At 39.8% G+C, this 25,151-nt stretch overlaps 1 protein-coding gene across 1 annotated transcript in view; it reads left to right on the forward strand.

Moving 5' to 3' along the window:
- ADCY7 (adenylate cyclase 7) overlaps positions 1-25,151 on the forward strand; it is a 115,207-nt gene that overhangs the window by 74,346 nt on the left and 15,710 nt on the right. Inside the window, exons 6-17 of the mRNA XM_065416347.1 lie at positions 404-552; positions 1,103-1,214; positions 5,477-5,604; positions 7,375-7,533; positions 11,932-12,064; positions 17,061-17,246; positions 18,396-18,439; positions 19,671-19,724; positions 20,291-20,371; positions 21,612-21,684; positions 23,191-23,288; positions 24,887-24,971. Of these exons, the coding sequence (XP_065272419.1) occupies positions 404-552; positions 1,103-1,214; positions 5,477-5,604; positions 7,375-7,533; positions 11,932-12,064; positions 17,061-17,246; positions 18,396-18,439; positions 19,671-19,724; positions 20,291-20,371; positions 21,612-21,684; positions 23,191-23,288; positions 24,887-24,971 (1,302 nt within the window). The remainder of the gene's footprint in view (positions 1-403; positions 553-1,102; positions 1,215-5,476; positions 5,605-7,374; positions 7,534-11,931; positions 12,065-17,060; positions 17,247-18,395; positions 18,440-19,670; positions 19,725-20,290; positions 20,372-21,611; positions 21,685-23,190; positions 23,289-24,886; positions 24,972-25,151) is intronic.

Raw genomic sequence — 25,151 nt, forward strand, 5'->3', positions numbered from 1 at the left:
CCGTTGATGGAAGAGTAAACTTTGCTAACCTGAAGGGAGCCAAGCAGGGGCATTCTCCAATTAATAGCTGCACACATTTTTCCCTTAAGGCTTTACCTTTGTCATTGTTTTAGTTGCTGTTTGCTTCCCCTGAACAGCCTCCTTTGTTGCCTTCGGACAGGATAATATCAAACTGGTAAACTGAGGTGCATGTAATATTTTAAAAAATAATGCATACACTCATAACTCTCATTTTGAGAGCAGAAAAAAGAATCCTTTATCAAAAGCTGGAGCTGCAACAATCAGAAACTGCTGAATAAGGAGACTTCTTTTTTATCTTCCCCCAATCATTTTCTAAAACACTGAGATTCCTAACATGGCATTTCAAATAACTTTACATTATTAAATCTTTTTTTCTTCTTAGGAAAACTTGCTTTTATCTATACTGCCAGCTCATATCTCAATGGGAATGAAACTAGCCATCATAGAGCGACTGAAGGAAACCAATGACGATAGGCAAATGCATGATAACAACTTCCATAGTCTGTATGTGAAAAGGCATCAGAATGTTAGGTAAGTAAAGAAACTTGACAAATGGTTACATTAAGACATGCTTCTGTCTTTTAATACTTGGTCTGTTTACTGATGGTAAGAAGTGTCATGGTTGGGATCGGACAGGCTGAATGAAGAGTTTATGTTCAGATGCTCTGAGCACATCTGCCAAGGTGAGAGGAGAGAAGAGAACTGGATTGAAGTTATTTTGCCAGATTTGGGATTTCTTTTTTTCATTGCAATGGTAAAAGCCCCCAATTGATTACCCTCTTTACTTGTCCAAATCCACATACTGGGCTGTTTAAAGTCAAGTTTTTTTAATGTGTTTTCACGCAAAAATGAGCTTGTTTGAAGACTGTCGGCCCTAGACTAGCATGTTGTATTTTAAACTTAAATAAAAACAAACCCAAACACATTGCCGTTAGGTCACTTCTGTAGTTGATTTCCAAAGAGAGAGAGAGGTGCTCTGTTAGAGATCTTAAGTATTGAACCACAGTGCAATTAAATGTCCATATTTGTATTAGAAAACAAAGATAATTAAAATGTGACTAAATAGTGTGTCCTTGTCCAGCATCCTGTATGCAGACATTGTAGGATTCACTCGTCTGGCTAGCGACTGCTCTCCGAAGGAGCTGGTAGTGATGCTGAATGAGCTCTTTGGGAAGTTTGATCAAATTGCAAAGGTAGGTGTTGCTCTTCATTATGTGAAGGTGGGTAAATGCCACTGTTAGAAAACAACTAGCTCCAAGCTCCTGGGAGTCAGTTCTCCTGCATTTGGGAAGTCTGGCTGATGCAAAACACAGGGTAGGAAGTATCCACTGGAGATTCTGCCTGACCTGCTAGTAAAAATCCCAGCAAAAGGCAAAATTGATTTAAAAATCTCTAAAAGAACCAGGAAAGCTATTTGAGTGGCAGGAGGAGGGTTTGTGGTATAAAACCAGGCTGGTTCTCTGGGATTTTACTTTCAGCTCTTCTACTGAATCACTGTGGGTCTCTGGGTGAGTTCCCTAACTCTTTGTGTTTCGGTTTACCCACCGGGAAAATGGGAGCAGTAATACTTATCTGCAATACCTCACAGGGTGTTGCGATGCTGAATTCCTTAACATTTTAAAAATGCTTTGAAGTCCTCTAAAGAGCACTGTATGAAGTGCAAACTATTGGGATATTTTAGTTATGTAATACAGCAATAAAATGTAAACATTGGGAACTGTACAATATAAAACCATGCCAGAGACCATGTAGCATGAAAAAGGGGTTTGCGCTATTTGATTAATTTTTTTTAGAGTGGAATTATATTTGCAGTATAATGTAGTGATTGAGTTACATTATAGAATATTTTGTCCTGTTTTCTCTGTAATTAGTCATTTGCGTATATACAATTTGACCTTAGGCTGGCAGAATGAATCATTGTAACATCTGCTTTTGATACACTTTTATGAAGCAAATGGGTAAAGAATTTCAGAACAATCTATCTTTGAATATTGTGCCAAAAACGTCAAATTAATATAGCTAAAGGGGAAACGATGTTGGTAAAAATACTGCTTGTGATGGTATGGGCTGTCTGCCAGTGTTCTCAAAATTACTTTCTGTCTGTACCTATGATAGATATGGAACAAATTATAAAATGTGGATTGCAGTGTCCATCAAGAACACACCTATTAAAACTGAAGGCTCAGAAATCGGGAGTATGTATGCAAATGACTTCTTGCCCTAACTTGCATAGTTGATAATCACGTCTGTAAATAAAGAGGTGTTTATCAAACGTCCTGATGATCAGAACTTAAAACTGTAGCATAGAAAGAGCTTGACGTGCCTAGGAACTGCTGTGTTCCTGGCTAGCTCTGGTATCTCCCTGGTCTGCTATTCGGGTAACTCTGGCAACTCCTTTAAAGCTGGGCCACTTGCACCTCCTTGTCCTGGACTGGGTGGAAAGCTGTTGAGTCCTATCTAATGATTTTCCTATTGCCAGTGTTATAGAGCTTCAAAAGAGTAAAGCTGCATTTTATTTTGTCCTGTAATGCAGTGTTTTTCAACCACTGTTCCGCGGCACACTAGTGTGCCGCGAGATGTTGCCTGGTGTGCCGTGGGAAAAAAATATTAAACCATGCTTGAATGACATTGCTCCCATTTTCCACTACATATCTGTGTGAGATGAGCTTTTCAAGCATGATTGCTATAAAAACTAAATACAGAGAGAGACTGAGAGCTGTTGACAAAGAGCTACGTGTGTGTCTTTCTTCGATTCCAGCCAGAATATCAGCTTTGTGTTCAGCCAAACAGGCCCAGGTTGCGCACTGAATAAAGTATTTTATAATTTTTCATATTTCTGTTTACTTACTATTTCATAATAAAGTAATTATAAAATACTTTCTTTGTGTTTATTTGATTCCTATTCAAGAGAATTACTTTATATATAGTCAATATAGGCACAGAGTTAAATTTTTTAACATTTTCTAATGGTGGTGTGCCTCGTGATTTTTTTCATGAAACAAGTGTGCCTTTGCCCCAAAAAAGGTTGAAAAACACTGCTGTAATGTACAAGAAGTAAATGCCAGCCAAGTTCTGGTTCTAGAAATTTATTGTTGATGAAGAATAAGGAAAGAACAAAGCCTGGCTTTCAGAACTCCCAATCCTTGATTTTTTTTAGAGATTGTGGTTTGATTTATAAACTGAGTATATTTGGGTACAGGTAACTAACTGAAGCATAGTTAGAAGAATTTAATGGGGTTGGAAAAATCTCATTTAGTTTGTAAAGTTCTAAAGCTTTTCGGGAAGTAAGCAGGAGAAGTTGTAAATTCTAGAATAGGGGATTATGCTGCTGTTAAAATGTGTAATTATGCTCTAAATAATTGAAAGAGACGAATCCTTAACAAAGTTATTACATTAAATCTTGATGGATGTGGGCAAATTAGATTGTTGAATGTACTGTATCCCTTGTGCTAAAATAGCATACATTAAAGCTTTGTAAATAATAAATTATCTTTTCCCACACTTCTAATTGTTCATATAGTATTTCCAGGAGTTGAGTTGTAATTATGGCTTTGCAAGCTCTGGAGAATAAGAGGGTCATACTAACCTCCTTATAAGAGCTATATTTTTGTATGACACATGGCTTATGAACACGTGGCTTGATATAACTGTTACTTCAGTTGCATGGGTTTTTTATGCCACAGGATAAAAATAAGTAAAATAAAAATCGATTTTTTTAATGAAAATGAATTAAAAGGATAACTATGGGCATTTTGTAACGGTTCTTTAGGTTGAGAAAAAGTAACATCTGAATTGCCTTTATAAAACAGTATTATTTATTTTTGTATAATATTTCATAAAAATAATCTCAAAATACTCTACATCTGATTTATTAATATAGTTTATAGGTTACCTTATGTCCTGTGATTGGCATCTGTCAATATGAAGGCTCAGCTGAATACATACATATTTTGGACTTCACAAAATTGTGGAAATGTTTTAATTAAACTTTCCCCAATGTTGTTTTGCCTGTTTGCATTTAACACAGTAAATCACCCTGATGTTTTTGTGATATTTTGTGAGACCAGTAATATGGCTGCACAAACATTCCCAAATCAAGTTTTGATATTTTTGAAGCAAAACCAATTTTCTTACAAACTGGTGCAGAAATGTCAGCAAAATAGGAGTGATTTTAATTTCACAAAGAAATGCAAAAATGCACAAAATTTGAGCTGCCTTAATTTTGTTGTGACTATTTCACCCCTTCTATGCAAAGGTTATGCTTTGAGAAAAATGATTGAGCAAAAGAAAACGGTGATAGATTTGGGTTACATTTAGATTATTTTATTTGAGAGAGGCATAGCTCCCATAGGGTAGAGTAAAGAAATTACTCTGAAAGTGGGGTTTGAAAAGACTCTGGGAGTTGAATCAAACCAGGCAAAGATAAGGAAGTAATAACACTCTCATTTTACAGAAGTGAAACAGAGAGAGAGATTAGGTGACTTGCTCAAAGTCCTATAGTAAGCAAGTAAATGGGATAACTGGGAATTGAACTGAAGCCTTTTGAGTCTCAGTCCAGCACCTTAACTGTAAGACCACACTTCCCCTATAAATAGAGCTGGTACATAGGTGCCTAGCAGCTGTCATGGCTATAGTGAGAAGATGTTTGAGCACGATGGGTGTTCTAATCTTACAGGACAGCCTTTGCCTTCGCTTTCCCAAGACATTGATTGAAAGTATTTAGCCTAAATAAATGTCTTAGAGCAAGACATTACATTTAATCACCTTTGCCCTTCCAGGCCCAATAATAGGGAGTAGTTTCCATCCTGTAGTTGGCAGGCGGGCATTCTCTTGTGAAATTGCATTGCTGCTCTATTGCTAGTAGTATCAAAATTGTGGTTCATGCTGGCCTCTCTCTTCAGGCAACTGAAAACATCCTCAGTAAACTGTTGGGCTGAATATCCAGACCCCTGGTTCCTTCCCCAAGCTTTGGCAGGTCCGGTGACAACACACAGTGCTTTATCCACTAGAGCAGCCTTGCAAAATGCTTCAGTCAGGGCAAGTAATTTATTGTTGGCTTCCAATTTATGAAACACTATTGTAAAATGGCAGACAAGCAGATTTTGTCCCTCTGGTGGTAAATTCCATGACAATTATGCAGGACTACGTAATTGGAGTAGCCCCATAAGTAATAAAGCCATCTCACTGACTTCTTTCTGGTTTTAATTTTATTTTTGGTTTCGGTAACACTCAGGAATTAAGCAGGTAACAAGAAACGTCACTAACAAACCTCTTTGAGTTTTGAATGTAAAAGGAGGGAAATTGTTTTGTTGCTTCAACCAGGATTAAATGGGGCCTAACTTTTCTCAAAATGACATTAACAAGTGATGTCTCCTGTGTATGTACTCTGGATACGTACTGATGAATATAAGCAGTGCTTTTTTTCCTGTTATGTTTCTTTCTCCTTATTTTGCAGGAAAATGAATGCATGAGAATAAAAATTTTGGGAGACTGTTATTACTGTGTCTCAGGCCTACCTGTGTCCTTACCGGTTCATGCCCGGAACTGTGTGAAAATGGGACTCGACATGTGTGAAGCTATAAAGTACGTACTGAGTAAAAAGGGCCCTTTAACCTATAGACACTCAGAAAATAAACAAGCACCTTAAAAATGTAGGGCTGGTATTTTTTTTTATTTTTTTAAAAAGGTCATGAAGCCATTGGATAAGATCATTCTTAGTCTTTTGTGTGGACAGTCTAGAATGCATTCACTAACTATTGTATCACTTAAGCTGTTTCATTTTGCATGTGTCACGTCAGAATGGCTCCAGCCTCTTTTCTGTGAACAAACTATGTATTATGAGAGCAGAACATCATGGGTCTCCATGGCTTATGTAGGAAGGAGATGAAATCAGAAGAGAATAAAATGCTGAATGAAATACTTTGAGGCCAATTTATTATTTTTAGTTATACATGATTTATCATAAATCTATAAAATCAAAAATTGCGAAGTCTGCTTGATGGTGTTAGTATTTCTTTGGGCTCGCCTGCCTGGTGCAGTAAAGTGCATCAGAGGGGTGTAATTTATAAAGCACTCTGACATGTTGTGCTTAAACTGCCCCATATAGACCCTGCTGGAGGGTGTACATTAACATGAACTAGACACCTTTTAGAGCATGCCAGCAGGATCTACACAGGGCAGTTAAAGCACTCTGATGTGTTGTGCTCTACAAATCACACCCATCTAATGCACTTTGACAGTGCTGTGTAGACAAGCCCTCCCCCCCTTTTGTTTTTGTTTAAAAAAGTTGTTTCCTCATATCTAGGGGCAGTCATCCCCGCCTTTTATTATTTCTATGGCTTAGAACACAAAATGTATTGAGGAGGAGAAGAGGGTAGTGTACCAGGCCTGGTCTTGCATTCCTTGTGTGCAGAAGGAATGCAGATTTGGATGCACAAGGAGTGCAAGGTCAGGTGTCAAGGTGATAATGCAAAGGTATGGTTCCATCCTCCCAATAATGTGGGATTCTGTAATGTTTCATTCTAAGGTTACACAGTGTGAATGAATTGACTGCTTATTACGTTCCAGCATCATCTCATGTTCAGGCTTAAATTTCAGTGGTGAAGGTAATTAAGCTATGTTGTTGCTTATATTAAAGAGAACAAAGTTGGCTAGGACAACTGAAGTTATTGCCAACTCTTTCAAATACTGCCATGAGACCACCTACAACCTCTATTAATCCCAGCACGAATGGAAAGGACATGTATTTAAGAACACTTCACAACATTTAAACTCTAGCAGCAGCCTAACATCCAAATAAAACAAAAATGGTTTGTTTGTGTGTAAATTACATTTAAGTTCCTAGGATTTAATTCTCCTTTCTTGTATATTTTAGCTGTGACAGTGCCAAGAGATAGCCAAAAGTTGGCCTAACTTTGTACCCATTGACTTGAGTAGGAGCAGAGTTAGACCACTTCCTATGGCTTTGACAGTCCCATCCTAAGTTCATATTTCTTTTCATTATGAACTGAGCCTTGTGTGTATTCTAATCTTAATTGCTGCTCTGAATCGCTGTGCTGTGAGCTGAGAATCAATCTGTTTGTCTACCCTTTATTTGGGAGATCATAGTAACGGTATTATTCGATGCAATAAAATTAGAAAAGCTTCAGATGCACAAATCAGAGGAAGTCTCCATAAAATCTTTGGATACTTTTAATAAATCACCACATTTTTTCCCCTCCTGCCTTCAGCAATTCTAAGTTTCACATCTGCTTTTTAGTGAGTGGAGGAAATCTAACCTTAGTAAGTAATGTATATATGTGGGGCAGATAGCTTATCTTCTGATTTTTCTCCCCTCTTCCCCTTCCCCCCAAGACAAGTAAAAGAAGCCACTGGAGTGGACATCAGTATGAGAGTTGGTATCCATTCTGGGAATGTGCTTTGTGGCGTGATTGGACTCCGGAAATGGCAGTATGATGTGTGGTCTCATGATGTTTCCTTAGCTAATCGTATGGAATCCTCAGGAATACCTGGGTAAGAACATTTGTTTTGGCTGCTTCTTCAGTTCCACAATGATAGTTTTTATATTATTTCAATATTTCTTTATATTGTGTTGGGCCTGGAATCCATAACTGTGCTGCTGCACTTATTTTAATCAATGAAGGTTTGAAATGGGTAAAAATGTCTGTCCACTTCTACTGTGAAAAATGTTTGTCTCTTGAAAATTTCTCACCTGATCCATAGAACTCTGATCTTATGTGAGTGAATGCTTCTTATATAGCTCTTGACCTTCCTTTCATCTCTGAAACTGTTTTATTATATGCTGACTGACTTGATTCAAGTTGTACATAAAGATATATTGTATCTGTATTTGTAAATTTAGATGAAAACACATACACAGCTTCTGTAGGCAATACAAGGCTGTATGCTTACTTAGTGTTTCTACTGATGATTTAAATCAAGTGTGAGTGATACATTTATTTAGAGAGAGATCCAGAAAACCAAGATAAAAATGCAGCCTTATGATGTATAAACAATAGGTTTGTGTGTAATTTGTCAATATTAATAATAATAATAATAGCACTTTACAAAGGAAGGTAGTAAGCATGTTTATATATTTTTATAGTGGGAAAACTGAGAAAGAATAGCAACTTAGTGTTTTTCTGTGTTGCAGTATATGTAATATTTGAAATTGTGATTATAAAATACCCGAAATTCTGTTTTAAAAAATAAAAAAAAACAAAACGAATAAAGATGTCCTGGGCTTGCACACACTCGTATTATTAACTATTTGAATTACAGTAGTACCTAAATGCCCCAACTGAGGGCGGGACCCCTTTGTGCTGGGCTCTGTACGTACGTGTAATAAGAGACATGCCCTGCCCAAAAGAGTTTGAAGTCCAAACAGACCAGATAAACCAATACTGAAGAGGGAACAAAGGCATGAGGAAGTGCAGTGACCTGTCCAAACTACACAGCAGGTGAGTGGCAGGGCTAGAAATGAAACCCTGGTCTCCTGGCTCTCAGCCAGTGTCCTAGCCAATGAACGATGCTAACTTTGTCTAAAATGGATTAGAACAGCAGTTTTATTACCTTGAGTCAGATGCTCATGTGTAATCTAGAGATACACTCATGGGGTTTTAGTTTTGTAATTTACAGCGCTATCTCACAACATGATACTTTATAGATGCTGCTTTCAGAGAGCGAGAGAGAGCGAGCGCTCTATGGACAGGATTTAGCGAAGAAACTTGGTTTTTTTCTCCAGCCTGTACAGGACCAAGGAAGTTGATTCTATCTGTTCCCTCTTCCACCCCAAATGATTCTGTAATTTTCTGGGGGCTTTCATAGCCTGTGCAAATCTAACAATGTTTTGTGGAGTGGCAATTATATAAATCTACGATTGCCATTTAAACCCTTAAAGCTCAGCTCGGTCTTGAGGGGTGGTTCCTTGTTACCTCCTGCCTGAGTGACTACAGATCGGTTACCAGTTGTGGTGGTGACTTGCCAGCCACAGAAGAATCGAGCACACTGCTCTTGTGCTGGGTTGACTCTGCAATGCTAACAGGAGTACAGAATTGTAAAGTGGTTTTTTGTTTTTGTTTTTTTGCCTGTGACGCAAGCTAGCATGACTCTGAATACAGTGAGGGAATCAGAAAGTGCATTTTTACAGTCAATTTTAGGACCATAACCACATTATAAAGCTTTGATGGCTCTGTTCCCTTCTACATGCTTATGCTTAACTCTCTGTTAAATATTATGACTGGTTTAGGTTGGCCTGCTTGTGATGAAACAGCACCGTGTAATACTGAACTTTCTACACTGCCTAGCACTGGGTCGTCATCGGGTTCAAAATTTACACTGCTTGGCTGAAGGGGACATTTTGTGTCACAGGGGTTATGGTGTGGCCTCACAGGGAGGCTGCTTGTTACACAGCTCCTGTGAAGAAAATACAGCGTGGGTGAGATTCCCATAAGCACACAGTGTTGGCTAAGCTTGCTGTCACTGCAGTCAATGGAAGTTTTATTTCATTGGGAGCAGTTAGGCAGACACTGAGCACTGTGGAAAACCCCACACTATAACAGAATTATATGCAAAACTGACCATGTTTGCTCATTTTACTGTAAGGTGTGGTGTTTCTTTTTTGTTTTGCCATCTGATTTTTTTCTCACTACAGTGTAATAGACATTGCAAATAATCTGCAGGTGTATTCAGTTTTTAGTTTACTGGTTTTTAGTATACTGGTGAAATTTTATTTATGTGCACCCAAATATCTTTCCATAGAAAAATGGCTGAGCTTCTGACCTAGAGCAGAGTTATTTGTACCATAGTAATGTGACCTCACTTCTTTTCTGTGCTTCTGAATAATTTTTTAAAAGCATTTGGTGTTGCTGAGCTGGTTACTGATGGCCATTTCTGCATGTGACCTTTGAAATGTCACTCTTATTGTAATTTCACTTAATAGCTTTTTTTGTTCATCTGAAGAACAGGCTGACTTAAGCAACATTTACTACTTTATGCCCAGCCCTGCAAACCTTACTGCGAGTAGCCTCTGCCTTCAAGGCTGAGTGAGGAGGGGACAGTATATTTACCCTCTTCTAGAAATGACCAAAAATGGCATTGAGGCAGCAGTTGGCATTATATACCTGTCCCTTTTTTCAGTGAGGCTCAAGTAACGTCCATGAGCAAATAAAGCTCCTTTAATCATTTCAGAAATTGTCGAAATATTTCCTTTCTTGTTTCTAAATATTTAGAAAAACTTTTTTTATGACCAGCTCTTGTTGTGACCTGATGATTGTAATCTTATAAACAATATATTCTTTATGGTACTGACCTTTACTCTACAATGGGAGTTTAAGTGAAGGAGAGAAGACATGCTTGCATCAAGGTCCGAAGTGTGCTGCATTTATTGTGTAGGCTTAAAAAAAGCATCTTTTGCTGTTAATCATAATATGCAGCCGAGTAAACTCTTGAATCAAGATACTGTCTAACCGAGGTTGCATTTGAATGGTTCTAGTATATTGGAAATCCCTAAAGAATTAGCTGAATGGGAGACTGCCTCTAAATAAGCCCTGGTTAATTTTGGGGTGTCACCTAGCATTTTACAGTTGCGACTGGACACAAATAATAATGATTTAGGGCATCTTATAAAATTTCATTTTAGAAAGTCCTCTTAGGCTGTTTAAAGCTGACGTAAGAATTGCAACAAAATAGACTCATAGGCCAGTTGCCAGTAAACAAAACAGAAACATCTCCAGTCGCTGTGAGGCTAAGTGTAGCCAGGACGGGGGTTCAGCCCTCCCTGCTCCAAGGCATCCTCACCTATTGACTCCCAAAGAGCTACCTTTCCTCCTGGGCAATCTGATTGGTCAGCAGTCTCCGACCCTTCCATTGAGCACATGTGCAGGGAAAGGGAGTGGGGATCTGCCATTAACCTATTTCTTGCTGTAATCAGGTGAGCCATCCGAACCCTCTCACAAATTCCATTTTAAAGTCAGTGACTGGGTTCTCTTCCCAGCTCTGTAGTTGATTTGAGTGTGTGACCTTGGGCAGATTATTTAACCTCTCTCTGCCTAAATTACTCCATCTATAAAATAGGGTAAATCTATAGCTACAGAGACGCATGTAAGTGAAAGGATCATTATTGTTATTTTATTATACTAACACATTTAATTATTCGGAATGTCTTTTATTGAGCAATTCTATAGAAAGGGGTTGCACAAACACCTGATTCCTTGTGATTACCTTGTGCAACAAAATATTCAAGACAAGGCTCATGTGATCAGAATGAATGCATGGGAGTATTAGCAGATCCTGTTCAGAGACCTGCACTGTTGCTGCTGTGCTTCTGATTGCTCTCTCCAGAAAAATATATATGCTCAGAATTGCCCTCCTTGTTGTTAAACCTTCCATGGATTTGCTCCAGCCCACTTTGCTGATATTCCCTCTGCCTGTCTAGCACAGGACTCATCCCTCCACACAATTTAACTTGTGTGTGTGGAGGGGGCGGGGAGGGTGAGAGAGAGAGAGAGAGAGCATTCTCTGAAGCTTCTGTCACCTGGAACAACCTTCCTCTGTCTCTTTGCCTTGTCAGTCACCAAATCTTCATTGACGATATTTCTTCTACCCTTGCCTGCACCTCTTAATTTCACTATCCCTCTGCTATTTACTTTCATGTATTACTTAGTACTAGGAAGTGTTTTGGGATACGCATGGTATGAAAGACGCAACACAAATAAAGTTGTATTGTATAATGTACCATGAAGGATCACAAATAAGCAATGCTGTTTGAACTGCTGGCAGGATCCTGGAGTCGTCTGCCAAAGCTGTTGAAAAGCACAGAAATGTCAACGGGGGCCATTGAAATGTAAATGAGTTGCTTAAACTGACCTTTCCGTAAATGTTTAGGCCTTTTGTTCCTTTTCCCCTCTCTAGTCGTGTACACATCACAGAAGCAACGCTAAATCACCTAGGCAAAGCTTACGAAGTGGAAGAAGGGAATGGACACCTGAGAGACCCATACCTTGAAGCAATGAACATCAAAACCTACTTGGTGATTGACCCAAGGGTATGTGTCTACATTTAAAATATATATATGCATGTGTGTTTTAGTTCAGGAATATAATTTGTGTGTGTGTGTGTGTGAGAGAGTTATATGGGTTGTCTGTGTGGTTTGAATGTAGGACCTCTGGATCTGAAAGCATGTGCTTGTACTGTCTGAGTTAAAGGTCCATTAGCTTGAAGGCAATAGCAGACTTACAGACGTCTTACATGGTCCAGCCACTAGAGAGGGACAAAAATGCATGCTTATCTATTATTTGAAGTGTGTGTCATGCAAAGCACTTTATGGAGAAAGGCTTTGCATAAAGCTAAACTATATAATGATCCTGAATTTCAAAGGAAAAACTCTGCGGTAAAGTCCATCTCAAAAATGTCTGAAGCTCCTAAAGCTAATAATTATGAAATTGATCTGCCCACTCTCTCTGAAGGAAAGCTTGTTTTAAATAGCGTTCAGTGTAGGATATACAAGTAGCTTCACCATAGATACCTCAGTAGCCAAATGTTAAACATTCATTTATTACTGCTGTCCCCAGAAATGGATGTTCGAGGGTGACGGTCACACATGAATACTTGTTAACTACTGAGACTGTCTGCCCAACAGAGATCCTCTTTATTCCTTAAAGCCTTCCTCAATCCTCCTCTTGTGTGTCAGAAGTGGAAAATACATCCACATCTATAAGGGTTCTCTAGTGTGATTAATCTCTGAATTAGCGCCAAGCTGGGGCTTTATCACCATCAGCCCTTCCTCAATTGTTCACGCTATTCACTATCTTTCATTATTACCCCAATACACACTATTTCAGGATGAAGTGCTAGCGTTACAAATGAGACAAAGGGATGCCTCTAATTCTCCTCCCTATAGTTCATGCTCTTCTCTGGCTATCTGTAAACAAGCAAAATAAGCCACTTGGATGTTTAACAGTTTTGAGAGTTTTATAATGAAAAGCAAATAAAGAATCAAAAGAAAAGACTCTGGGGCACTCCTGAAATACTATCTGAGGCTGGGCTCTGCTATGTCACATCCAGAGCTTGGCTTGTGAAGTTTATTGCAATGAAGTCCAACAGTTCCTGTATTTCATTGGTTTCCCTGAGCATGGATTATGTGCCTATATGTTCCTGAGCTTCCCTGGGTATGCTAGTGCAGTCAGGGCTGGCTCAGGGCTGCAGACAGAACAGGCATCCATCTAGGGTAGCAAAATGTTAATTAATAGCAAAACTGTTAATTAACTGGATGACTGTGAGTGAACATTTGCCATTTTGCTTATGGAAGTAATATGCCTAGAGCTCGGCTTCTGTAGTGTTTTCTTGTACACAGACCTTGTTGACTGGTACCACTGATCCTTCTTTGTTACACCCTCGGAAATATGAAAGTTTTGTTCCTGTTGAAACCCAACTCTTGCTGTTCTTATGTTCCCTGATAGGAGTTCTGTGGCTCAGGTAGTAGAGACTCTGAAAAAGCTTGTGTTATCTGCTTTGTTGTTTTGATTAGGATTCCTATCTAGGATGCTTTATATAACCTCCATGTATAACTCACTCATTTCTGTATTCTGGGTCAATAGCCCTGGAAGCCATTCTTCAAACACTGATCATACTGAGGTGCTCCAGTTTGCTATTAAATTCCCATTTAACAGATAGAAGTAAGAAAAATGAATAGCCAGAGCAGGCAGATACTTAGAGCATCCATCAGAAATGTTCTAAACCTGCTAGGAGCCACCTTCCCCCCTCCCCCCCCCGGCTGTTGTTTGTTTTTAGGTCCCTCTACTCTGGTTACTTCCCCTCTTTTCTTCCCATCATTCCTCCAACTCAGCTGAAATCTATATGCACCTTGGGGTGGAGTTACCAGATGGTGTATCTCATGGTTGAGCTGAGTACCTTGGGAGCAAGAAATTTATGCTGTTGAGTGAAGCAGCTGCCCGAGTCCCCAGCCAGGTCCCATTAGCTACTACTGTGGCTAGCTACATTAGGCATTATTACTGGAGCAGGGAGGGAACGTGGGCAGCTTCAAGGAGCTACCTGTCACTGCAGAATGTGTTTGCAGAGTGTGTGGGAAGGGTGGATTTGGTGGAGCTCTTGCACCATATGTTCTAGCAGTCTTACTGGCTGAATCTTTCAGCCAGGATCTCTCCCCAGTCCGATGATGCTTCCTTTATCTTTCAAGTGTTGTCGATGCTGTGAGTAGAGATGAAGGGAGAGATCTGGGGAGTTTGCTCCCCTTTCCAGGGCTGCCCGGGGGGGGAGGGGGAGGGCAAGTGGGGCAATTTGCCCCAGGCCCCGAGCCCCACAAGAATATAGTATTCTATAACATTACAACTTTTTTTTATGGAAGGGGCCCCCAAAATTGCTTTGCCCCAGGCCCCCTGAATCCTCTGGGTGGCCCTGCCCCTTTCTTATAGCAGTTCTCTTCTTTGAAAATCATCGCCAGCTGGGGTTCAGGCGATAGAAAATCTGATTGCATGGGAACTTCCAGCTGTTCTTTTGCCAAGCTGTACATTTCTCGCTCACACCCTTTTTCCTGCCAAAGAATGGCCGCTTAGCCGGATGATAGTCCATTTGATTTTGTTGACACCTGGCTGAGGCGTTAGTTTGCCTTTTGTCTCTGAGGAGCTGGTTTGTGCCTGCTCTTTTGAAATGGGAACACATCTCAGGAATGTCATACAGTAGACATGCAACTTTACATACAACGTTGCCACACATATTTTACCAGGACAAGAATGATCAACAGATTGAGTTTTCAAATGATACCTCATAAGGCATGCTTTGTACAAAATCGTTTTACAAAATAGTTTTGTAAAAAGGGTGAACATAGGGATATGGACTGTCACAGGCAGTTTTTCAAATTTCTCTTCAGCAATATCGCCATTCAAACGGTTTGTAATTTAAAGAATATGATCTTTCCCACCCCTGGTGCAGTTAAACTGGTATTCTGAAAAGTGTTTTGAAAAAAAAAATGGCACCATAGAATGTTCAAGGTTAAATTTTCTCAGTTCACAAGGGCTTGTCTACATCATGCAGTGTGTAAACGCTCTTTTTCAGTACTTTGTCGGCACTTTTGCCGACAAAATACTTCCAGCCCCGTGAGTGGCGTTAGCTTTGTCGGCAGGAGAGCGCTTCTGCCGACAAAGCCGCGTTCACACTGCCACTTGCGTTGGCAAAACTTTTGTCTTTCACGGGGGGGGGCTTTTTTAAGTACCCGTGAAAGTTTTGTTGACAACTTTGCAGTGTAGACAAGTCCCAAGTGAAAGTATATTTTTGGTTTTTTTCCCCTAAACTGCTAGTCCTGAAAACTCCACTTGAGATCTAAAACCAAGCTGGGTCCTTTCTCCCTTATGCGTCATCATTAGTAAAGATCCTGCAGTTAAAATTTAATTTACAGTTAATACCTCAGCCAGAATAGAATTGAATTCCCTCTTCCATAGCTCTAAATTATATCCTTAGTTCTGCTTGTGTAAGTGCCTTTGATTTCTATGAAGGTGGTACACGTATAACTGAGAGCAGAATTTTGTCTTGGTCAGTAAGGCAAGCAGATAGGAAGGACTGTGAATATACAGAGCTGGATCACTGCTCTATTGGGTAAGAAAGGTGCCTTTTTCACGGATCACGTTTCTGACCATAATCAGGCTTTTTTACTGAGAACAAAATATCAATGTATGTTCAGCAAACAACTGAGAGTTATTCAACATTTCATAGAATTTCTAAGTAACAACCTGCTTTTTCTCTTGCATGCTTGGTGTCTAGTACTTATTACCATACCTAGTTATGCCTCCCTACACACATGTTGTATACAAATACAATACAGTTGTCAGATGTGCTATTTTTTTAAAAGGTACATAACATTTCTAAGGGAATGTAATATTCCCCTCCCCCCCAGTTTTATGGAGAGGTGAAGTTGTTTGTGCGTTACTTATTTTTACAATTTCCAAATAATCACAAGAACCCCTACGAACATAAGAATGGCCACACTGAGTCAGACCAAAGGTCCATCTAGTCTAGTATTCTGTCTTCTGACAGCAGCCAATGCCAGATGCTTCAAAGCGAATGAACAGAACAGGGCAATCATCAAGTGATTCCTGTACAATCTCATTGATTAATAATAGCTTGAAGCAGTATGCAAATTTTTATCTCCCTGTAATTAGGAACTATGAGGCCACGTAATTCCCTTTAAATCCAAGTATCCAAAGACTGGAAAGAAAAAGAATTAGCAGCAAACAAATCAAATTATCTTCTTTAGCTGTTTTAAATTACAGACTGGGTACTATGAAGACATGCAGGTGATTGGGTGCTTTACACTAATCTGTGATTAGATTTTTACTGGCACACTATGCTGTGTGTATACTCATCAGCGTGATTTGATATATCTCCATTAAAATGGCTCTTGCGCTCCTGGAGATGCCTAAAATGTGAGGATATGATTATTCATCAATGCACTATCTAAGATCTGATGCTTTTATTACCCCAGTTATCCCTAATGTGTCAGCTGCTTTTGGTCACATGAAGGGGCATTATGAGGCTTATATGTTCCTTTACTACACATCCATGGCAGAAGGACATAATCTCCGTTGCAATCCAGGGCTGAGCTTTGTTGAACTCTGTCAAGCTTCCTCCCAACCAGTGTGTGGATCCCTCTGCATCATGTACCCAAGACCTCATGCTTATGGTCTCGTCCTGCTTTGACTTTCCTCTGACAGTGAGGAAACCCCTTCATCTGTCTGCAAGACTCTGTGATCTCTGATGATGCTACACATGGTCCAGAAAGCCAGAAGGTTGAATCAGAGCAGTTTTCCAAGCAGGGAACCTCAGGCAATTCAGTTTATGATTTGCTTAAACTAGAGTCGAACAAGACAGGGGATGGGGAATCAAGGATGGCACTCTGGCTGATATATGTAGTACCGTGTCCCTGGAGACCAAGGTCCTACATAGTTGTGTGGCTCTCAGGTACAAATCCAACAGAGCTTCAGAGTGCAGTGTACTTTTTTAATATGTAAATGTGTCTCTCTTACTTTTAGTCTAAACAGCGTACGTTGAATAATCATCTCCCTAAAACACGAGTGAACGATGGGCTGAAGATGCGAGCCTCTGTCCGTATGACACGTTATTTGGAGTCCTGGGGAGCAGCCAGGCCCTTTGCTCACCTGAACCACAGAGAAAGTGTCAGCAGTGAATCTTCAGCTCCAAGTGGGAGACAAAGAAAGGTGATGGTTGGATTGGCACTTTTTTTTTTATTCCAGCATGGGTGTGTGTGTGTGTGTGTTTGTGTGTGTGTGTGTGAGAGAGAGAGTGACACCCAGTGCTGTGCACACACACACAGCTTTAAGCAGGAACAGAAACACCGAGTTTAAGGAGAGAGCACCAGAAAACAAAACAGGGATAGGGAGTAGGAAGCAGGAAGGCAACACACATACCAGCGATCATATAACCAGACCATAGAATCAACCCAGACATGAACAGGCCAGTGCAGATAACAGAGCACAGGATGAATGGAAAGGTTAATCACATAACAAGAGGATTGCTGCATCCTGCACCAGCTTCAGTTTCTGGATCCATTTAAAACGTAGCCCCAGTCTGGAGGGGGCCACAACTGCTTTTCTCAATGGGAACCTTAATTAGCTTGACAGTGCTAACGTGAAGAATAAAACAGGATTTATTCTTCTCCTTTTCATACTCCTGGAATTTCAGAGAGGATTTTAAAGGTATCAGTTTAGGCTCTGATTCTGCAAAGTAATTAAGCCCATGCCTAACTTTAGCACAAATGTAAATTCTATTGATGTTCAGCTTTATTTTAATAAGTGCTTTGCTGAATCTGGGCCATGGTAGTGCAGTGACTGTAAGTAAATAAATCAGCCATTAAGCTCATCTTACTGAGAGAGGTGATGTTGTCTCCAGTGCATCACAGTTATTCTCTGTCCTTTTTGGATCTTAACTTTCACCCGAGGACCCACTAGATCCAAAAGAGATCTCACTGTAATGTCTCCTCTGACGGATAGCATCTCTAACTCTGCAGCATCCTCCGTTTCCCCTCACTGCTTACATAACACCAAGTTATGGTATGGTGTTTGAATTTTAGATCTTCTGGCGCTGAAAAGTAAATGAAAGAGATGCATCTTGCTCTCAGCTAACCCAAACTTATATGCTAATCAAATACCATGTAATGCTCTACACAACACCTCTGCAGCTCCTCTGTGTCTGCTTGCCTACTGGGGAACAAAGACCTGTAGTATGAGTTGTCAGTTGAGTTCCTCCCACTGTATCACTGTGTCTAAGTAGCTTTCTCTTAACAGCCATGTAAAATATTTTTTCTAGTTTATAAAATGTATAACTCACTCACAAATCCTTTTGTTTAGGAGATACCTTTGAATTCTACAGGTCGTCAAAAGACTTCAGATAGGTAAGTCCAGCACCGTTGTTTTGTTCCATGTGGTCCCATTACAATTTGACATACTGTAATGATGTGACTTTATTAAAACAAAAAACCCTAGATTGGCAGGAAGACCTATTGTGGTAGGCACTGTACAAAGAAGTAATAAAACAGTACCTGCCCCAGAGAGCTTTCACTCTAGATCAATTTCAGATACACTGCACCTGTTTCTGTTTAGCAAGAAGAATATTGGGTCTTGGTTGAAGAAGACCTTCGGTAGTAAATTAGACGTTTTTAATGAAGTCAAATACAGTGGTTCTATGAGCCTGCAAATCTTAAAACTAGTTTTGAGCTCTGCAAGGTTTACTTGTTCCCTACTGGTTGCCCTACTTGTGTTCTGGTGTGACATAGCCATCCCACAAATTGTCAGTGACAGAATTTTTCCTGGTAGTTATTCTACACCCCCTTTTCATTCTCATTCACAATAGCAAGCTTTGGCCATTTCTTTATACATACTCTGTTCGATGAAGTTATTGTCAGGGCCGGCTCCAGCTTTCTGCCGCCCCAAAGCTGCCAAAAAAAAGATGAGCGGCGGCACTTCAGCGGCAGCTCAATCGCGCCGCTTCTTCAGCGACGGCTCCTTCACTCCCTCTCCTCCTCTTCGGCGGCACTTCGGCGGCAGCTCAAGGAGGAAGAGAGGGAATGAGGGATCCGTCGCCGAATTCCCGCCAAAGACCCGGACGGACCGCTCCAATACCGGATGGAGTGCCGTCCCTATGCATTGGCCGCCCCAAGCACCTGCTTCCTTAGCTGGTGCCTGGAGCCGGCCGGCCCTGGTTATTGTATTGTTCTCCAGCCTGCAGAGTACATCATTGCAAGATGAACTGGTGTCTGAGACATTTAAAATATCTCATGGTTGCATATACAGGTCTCATATTCATCTTCAGTAGAACAATTTGTAAAGTCCAGTTTTTAAATATTGCATTTAATCACAAGATGCTTCTTAGCTGCGCTTATGCTTTATTAAGTTAGAGCCGACTCTTTCTGAATGATGGATATTGCAGCTAATGTCTCTCACGAATAACCAGCCACACCAAATTTGGTCTTTCAGACTTCTCATGAAAACTTCTCTAGGAAGAGATTTTTCATCTTGACAAAAGACTGCCTTCAAAATAATTTGTCTTGAATGATTAATTTGATTGTTGTTAATTAATCTGCTAGAGCTGTTGTATTACATTAAATGTGTCTCTCTCTGTGTTAGTCTGCATGGATCTAGACAAGAACAGTTATGTCCCTCTTCACTTGTAAACTATAAGTGAGTTCCTCCTTTCTACTTTTACTTCTGTACTTGTTCTGTCACTCTGGACGCCCCATATTTCCTCACTGACTCCATATCCTTCTTTTTATAGGAAAGTAAGTGAGATGCTGTTTGTGTATGGAGGGAGGGTAACTTTAGAGAAATTTATACTTTTGTGTGCCATTCCTTTTTGATTTTCATATTAGCAGTAATTGAGAATGTTCCCAATAGTTTTTTTTTAAAGTTTTGTTTGAAATTTTTCAGAAAATTGACATAAGGTAATTGTATTTTTGCTTTGATAAGACCTGAGTTTGGCTTCAGTGTGTAATAAAGTATTGGAATGATTTATATTTGTTTAAATAGTTTCTTGGGTTTATTTTGGAGATCATGTTGTTGTTTTGATATATTTTTGAGGATATTTGTAATTAAGTGACAATGATGAATAACCATAGCAGTATGTGACATCTACACTGTGCATATATTCTACAGCACATTTTGGAAGTCTGAGTAGAGATGCATCACATTCATAAGCCAGAAATTGATTTGATGCTTAATAGCGTCTGTGTCTTTCTCTATATATTTAGAAATACATCCCAGAAGGGAAGGATGGAAGAAGATACTTATGATGAAATGATGTCGACCATTGAGGGTCTCAGTTCGACTAAGTATGTAATTTTTTTTATTGTTTTTCTAGATTTTAAAAGCAGCTCTGCTTTTCTCCAGAGAGAACCTGCATTCTCAATTTTAAAGTAAACGTCATCTTTGAAAAATTTGTTTGCTTGCTTGTGTGCCATTTTGCTTGTTTTTAACTTGAGTACAATGGGAATTCTTTTGCGTTAAAGTACAGCTTAATAATATACACCTCTACCGTGATATAACGTGACCCGATATAACATGAATTCGGATATAACGCGGTAAAGCAGTGCTCCGGGGGGCCGGGGCTGTGCGGTCCGGCGGATCAAAGCAAGTTCGATATAATGCGGTTTCACCAACACGTAAGATTTTTTTTGGCTCCCGAGGACAGCGTTATATCGGGGTAGAGGTGTAGTTCCACTGTGAAATTCTCAGTCAGGTTATAGAAAAATGTTCATTTGTGAGAAAACAAGAAATTGTAACTGAAAACAGATAATGTCCAATACAGATGTTCAATGTTACATTTCAACTGTCCCAGCACATTCAATATTCTAGGCATCTCCCAGCACATTACACAGTAGTGGGCTGAATCCAGGTCACAGGAAATGTGGGAAGGTCAGAGGGTGAGGCAGCTGGGGCATACATGTCGACAGAGGTCAGGAGCACATGGGTAACTGCTGGGAGCACTACAGATATGACTCCCATGGCTGGTTCACAGAGGGTACCTGGAGTATCAGTGCTAATAGCAGGCACAGCAGTTGGCACAGTATATCTGTCGGATGAAGGCTGTATTTTATATCTTTTAAAATGAATTCTAGCATAGAAATTCCTATGATCTATACAAACATAGAATCATTTCAATTGGGAGGGAGCCATCCATCCCTTCTACTGGGTTATGGCAAGGCTGATATAATTGTACTCAAACCATCCCCAATAGATGGCAGGTATTTGCAGGGTGAAGGCATGGGTGACCTAGTATCTCTAATCCATCTCTAACATCTCTAACCCAGCCAAGAAGGTTTCAGACTGGATTCCTTTTGTATTGATGACTATACTACCAAAGGGATGACTAAACTGGTGCAAAACCGCCAATAGCTGAAATGTAAAGGCTTTTAGAGTGCTTTGCCAGCTGTTCAGAAAAACATTATGCCGTGATAAACGAGCCACTGGCTATGTGAACCATGGAATCCAACCTGAAACATATGATTTTTGCATTCTGTTATATTAGTTTATTGCATACATTTTGTAAAACCTATTTCTATTTTAATGCAGACCAGGGTGTAGTAACTCAGATGACTTCTGTGGATGCTCACTGTTTTTTGTAGAATCAGGATTGGAAAAAGAGGTTAGTAAGAGATGAATCTTTTTTGTTATCCTAAGTTACAGTTAAAGGACTAGGTCTACATGGGAGCTGGGAGCATGCTTTCCAGTTGGGGTAGACAGACATGCATTAGCTCTGCTTGAGCGCGCTAAAAATAGCAGTATGGACATTGTAGCACAGGTGATGGCTTGGGCTAGCTGCCCATGTCCAAGCCCAAGCTCTGGGTCTGAACTTGAGTAGCTAGCCTGAGCTGCCATGTCCACATGGCTATTTTTATCACACTCGTCTCTGGCTGCTGGGACTGGGAGGCTCGCCCCCAGCTGCAGTGTAGACGTACCTTCATAGAAACATGAAAGGACAATTGAAACTGAAAGTTTGTTCGTTCCTATATTGGGATTCCTGAGGTGACTGCAGCTCCAAATGCATCTTAGGTGATGTGATGTAATGCAGATCTCTTGGTTCACTTGGCTTATTCCCTGCTTCTTGGTAATGTTAATAATATGGACCAGTTAATAATCTAGGGTTAAACCTTGGCCCTTTAAAGTCAATGGACGTTTTGGCAGTGGGTCCAGCATTATTCTGAACATCTTTATTATAAAAAAGCAGTAAGAGGTATTTAAAATGTGTCTTTACATACATTGTAGCAAATAGGACTCTGCTTTCCATGATCATTTCTTTATATAGCCGTATGATATTTGGTAGGTACAGTACATACCCTATATGAATGGTAACGTTATCCTTGATACTAAAACATCCCGAGTCATGGCTTAAATGGAGGCAGGATTGAATTTCAAATCTCCTTATGTATACAGTGTTTCACCATTCTATTGCTCACCCTTTCCCAAACTCAGTAGGACCCACAACCCATCCCCGTACCCCCCAAAAAGAAGAGCCTTCACTGAACCATTCCAGTCTGAGGAGATCCCTCGTTAAACCCAGAGTGATTTATGCATATGGACACATTAATGAGGAATATGTATATATTACATGTGTGTATATATAGTAAAACTTTCATAAAGGGCCTTCTCAGTTTGAGGCTGCATCAGTGTCATCAAGGTTTCAGTTCAGTTTTGGGTAGCGTTCAGTTAAATGAATTTCTGCTAAAACTTTTTCTTCTGGTGTCTCGTGTGGTAGTTTAAAACAGATTTCACTGTGTGTGTATTAATCTACTCACACAGGACGGGGCCCCCAATCACTATGATAATATAAATAGTCGTATAATCAACCCTTATAGTAAGAGTTAGTTTGGAAGCTGTGCTGATTTACATGTTGTGTAATAATCTGTTGTGCAGTTACTGCACCTCGTTAGGTGTCCCAGCTGGTTAGAAACTGATTCTTTTGGACTGGAATATTTTTCTTCAACGATGCCTAAATGTACATTTTCTCTGGTTGGTTGGCTTTCTCTTCACATTCTTGGCTTAATAGTATGGTGCAAAGATACTTTGTGGTAGAATTAAAAAATACAAGTGGTAGATTACAAAAACTAACTCTAGAATTATCCTTATTAAATGATTACAATCTTTGTTTCAGTATCGCACCATCCCCATCCCCAGACTGAGGAGTTACTTTGCCTGTGCCAGTATTGTGTTGCTCTGTATATTTGTGATACAGATGTTTGTCATGCCAAAGTAAGTGTGTGGTGTTTTGCACTTCTTTACATTTTAAATGGATTCTCTGGATAAAACATTGCTTGCATGTGAGCGACGCCTTTAGCTCTTCCAGATCATCCTGAAGGGCTGTAGCTAAGGCTGTCTACACTTAAACCGCTATAGTAGTGCTTCAATGTAGACATGCACTACTGTGACAGGAGGGGTTCTACCATAAACCTAGAACTGTCTACACCACGGGTTTGATAGGTTTACCTACGTCGCTCAGGATGTGGATTTCTCATATCCCTGCATGACATGGCTGGATTGACCTAACAAGTTACATACACACATACATATTCATTCTTAATTGTGACATACTTTTTGTTAGTATGGTGCATTCATAGGTAGTTTTGCACCTAAGCCAGGACAGCTGCATTAATCTAAGTGGACAGTGTTTCCTTAGTAGTGTGTTTTAGCTGTGCTCACTACACACAGGGAGAAGATCTATTAAGTAAGGAAGTGCATTTTAGATTGTTTTTCTGACCATCACCTTAATGACCAAAGATGAACAAAGGAGAGTAGGGTTAGGCAGTTCAGGAGGGTTTGAAGCCTGAATTTGATGGGGAAGGAAAGAGAAAATCAGTGAAGGGGTTTGAATATGTGAGTGACTAGCTCAACGATACAGTGTAATCTACTATAAATTCATATTGGGAAACTACTAGAAGTTCTTAGTGTTGTATTCATTAGAGGAAATTAGTTGCAGCAGTGGCATCTTGTATAGACTGGTGATAAGATTTGCAGAGGCGAGAGAAGACACAGTAGATCAGTAGAGATGGCCCAAATTTTGACAAAGATTTAAGCAGTCAGGATGGAGACACCTTCAGAGATGCTTGGAGGAGGAAGACCAGATTTGGTGAGAGTCTGGATGATTGGGGAGAAGGGCAAGACACCTGGCTGTGGAGCACTAAGGAAACTCTCTCACCACAAACATCTCTTGTAATGATGTCAGGATTATGAATTAGGTTAGTAGTATTGCTATCCGATCATGGATACCATTATTAATATAGTTGCTTAATATGACTCTAAGGCCAGAGACTAGGTTGTTACTCAAGTACAAAAAAGCATCACTGAAGAATATTTGAGCCTAAAATACAAAGATGAGAAACTGCTAAGTGGACAATTACTAATAAAAGAATGATATCTTCACTGAGAGCACATGGCGTATATGCCTCATGCTCCCTTTTCTTTGAGAGGAAAAGGAGACATGATAGAGGAACTTGAAAAAAGGTTTGTTAAATGGCTCTTTGTCACAGCTCGGAGACAGCTGACTTTCCCTGGTCTTTTAAATTTTCTGCCATATCTGTTTTTCTCTGCTGTGACACTAATGATGGCTGTGTGGTTTACACATGATTTGAATGAGAGAGTGGAATACCTGAAAGTGAATCTTTGCCAAGAGAGGGCAATAAACATCCATGGAAGGCCCTTTCTCATGATCATCTAATGCCAAAAGAATAGCAAGGATACTTATTTTAGTTATGGGAAACTGCATTAGTGAGTGTTGCTTGGTCAGTTGCAATTTGACTATGACAATATGCATAATACTTCTGTTTAACTTTGTTCTCCTCTCTCTGTTTTAGAACCGCAAAACTAGGACTTTCATTTGGAATTGTAGCAATCATAATTGTGCTTATTTTGTGTGTGTGTTTTGCTGATAAATGCCTGGTAAGTAAAAACATAGGCCAACATTTTCAAAAGTGGATGGCTAAAGTTTGGCATCTACATATAATGACCTGCTTTTCAGAGGTGCTGAGCTTTCATAAGAGTTGCTGATGCTCAGCACTTCCCACAGTCAGGACATTTGTATTTAGGTGCCTAAAATATAGATTATGGGACTGAATGTCC

The sequence above is a fragment of the Emys orbicularis genome, chromosome 14 (genome assembly GCF_028017835.1).
Source record: "Emys orbicularis isolate rEmyOrb1 chromosome 14, rEmyOrb1.hap1, whole genome shotgun sequence".
Classification (NCBI taxonomy): Eukaryota; Metazoa; Chordata; order Testudines; family Emydidae; genus Emys; species Emys orbicularis.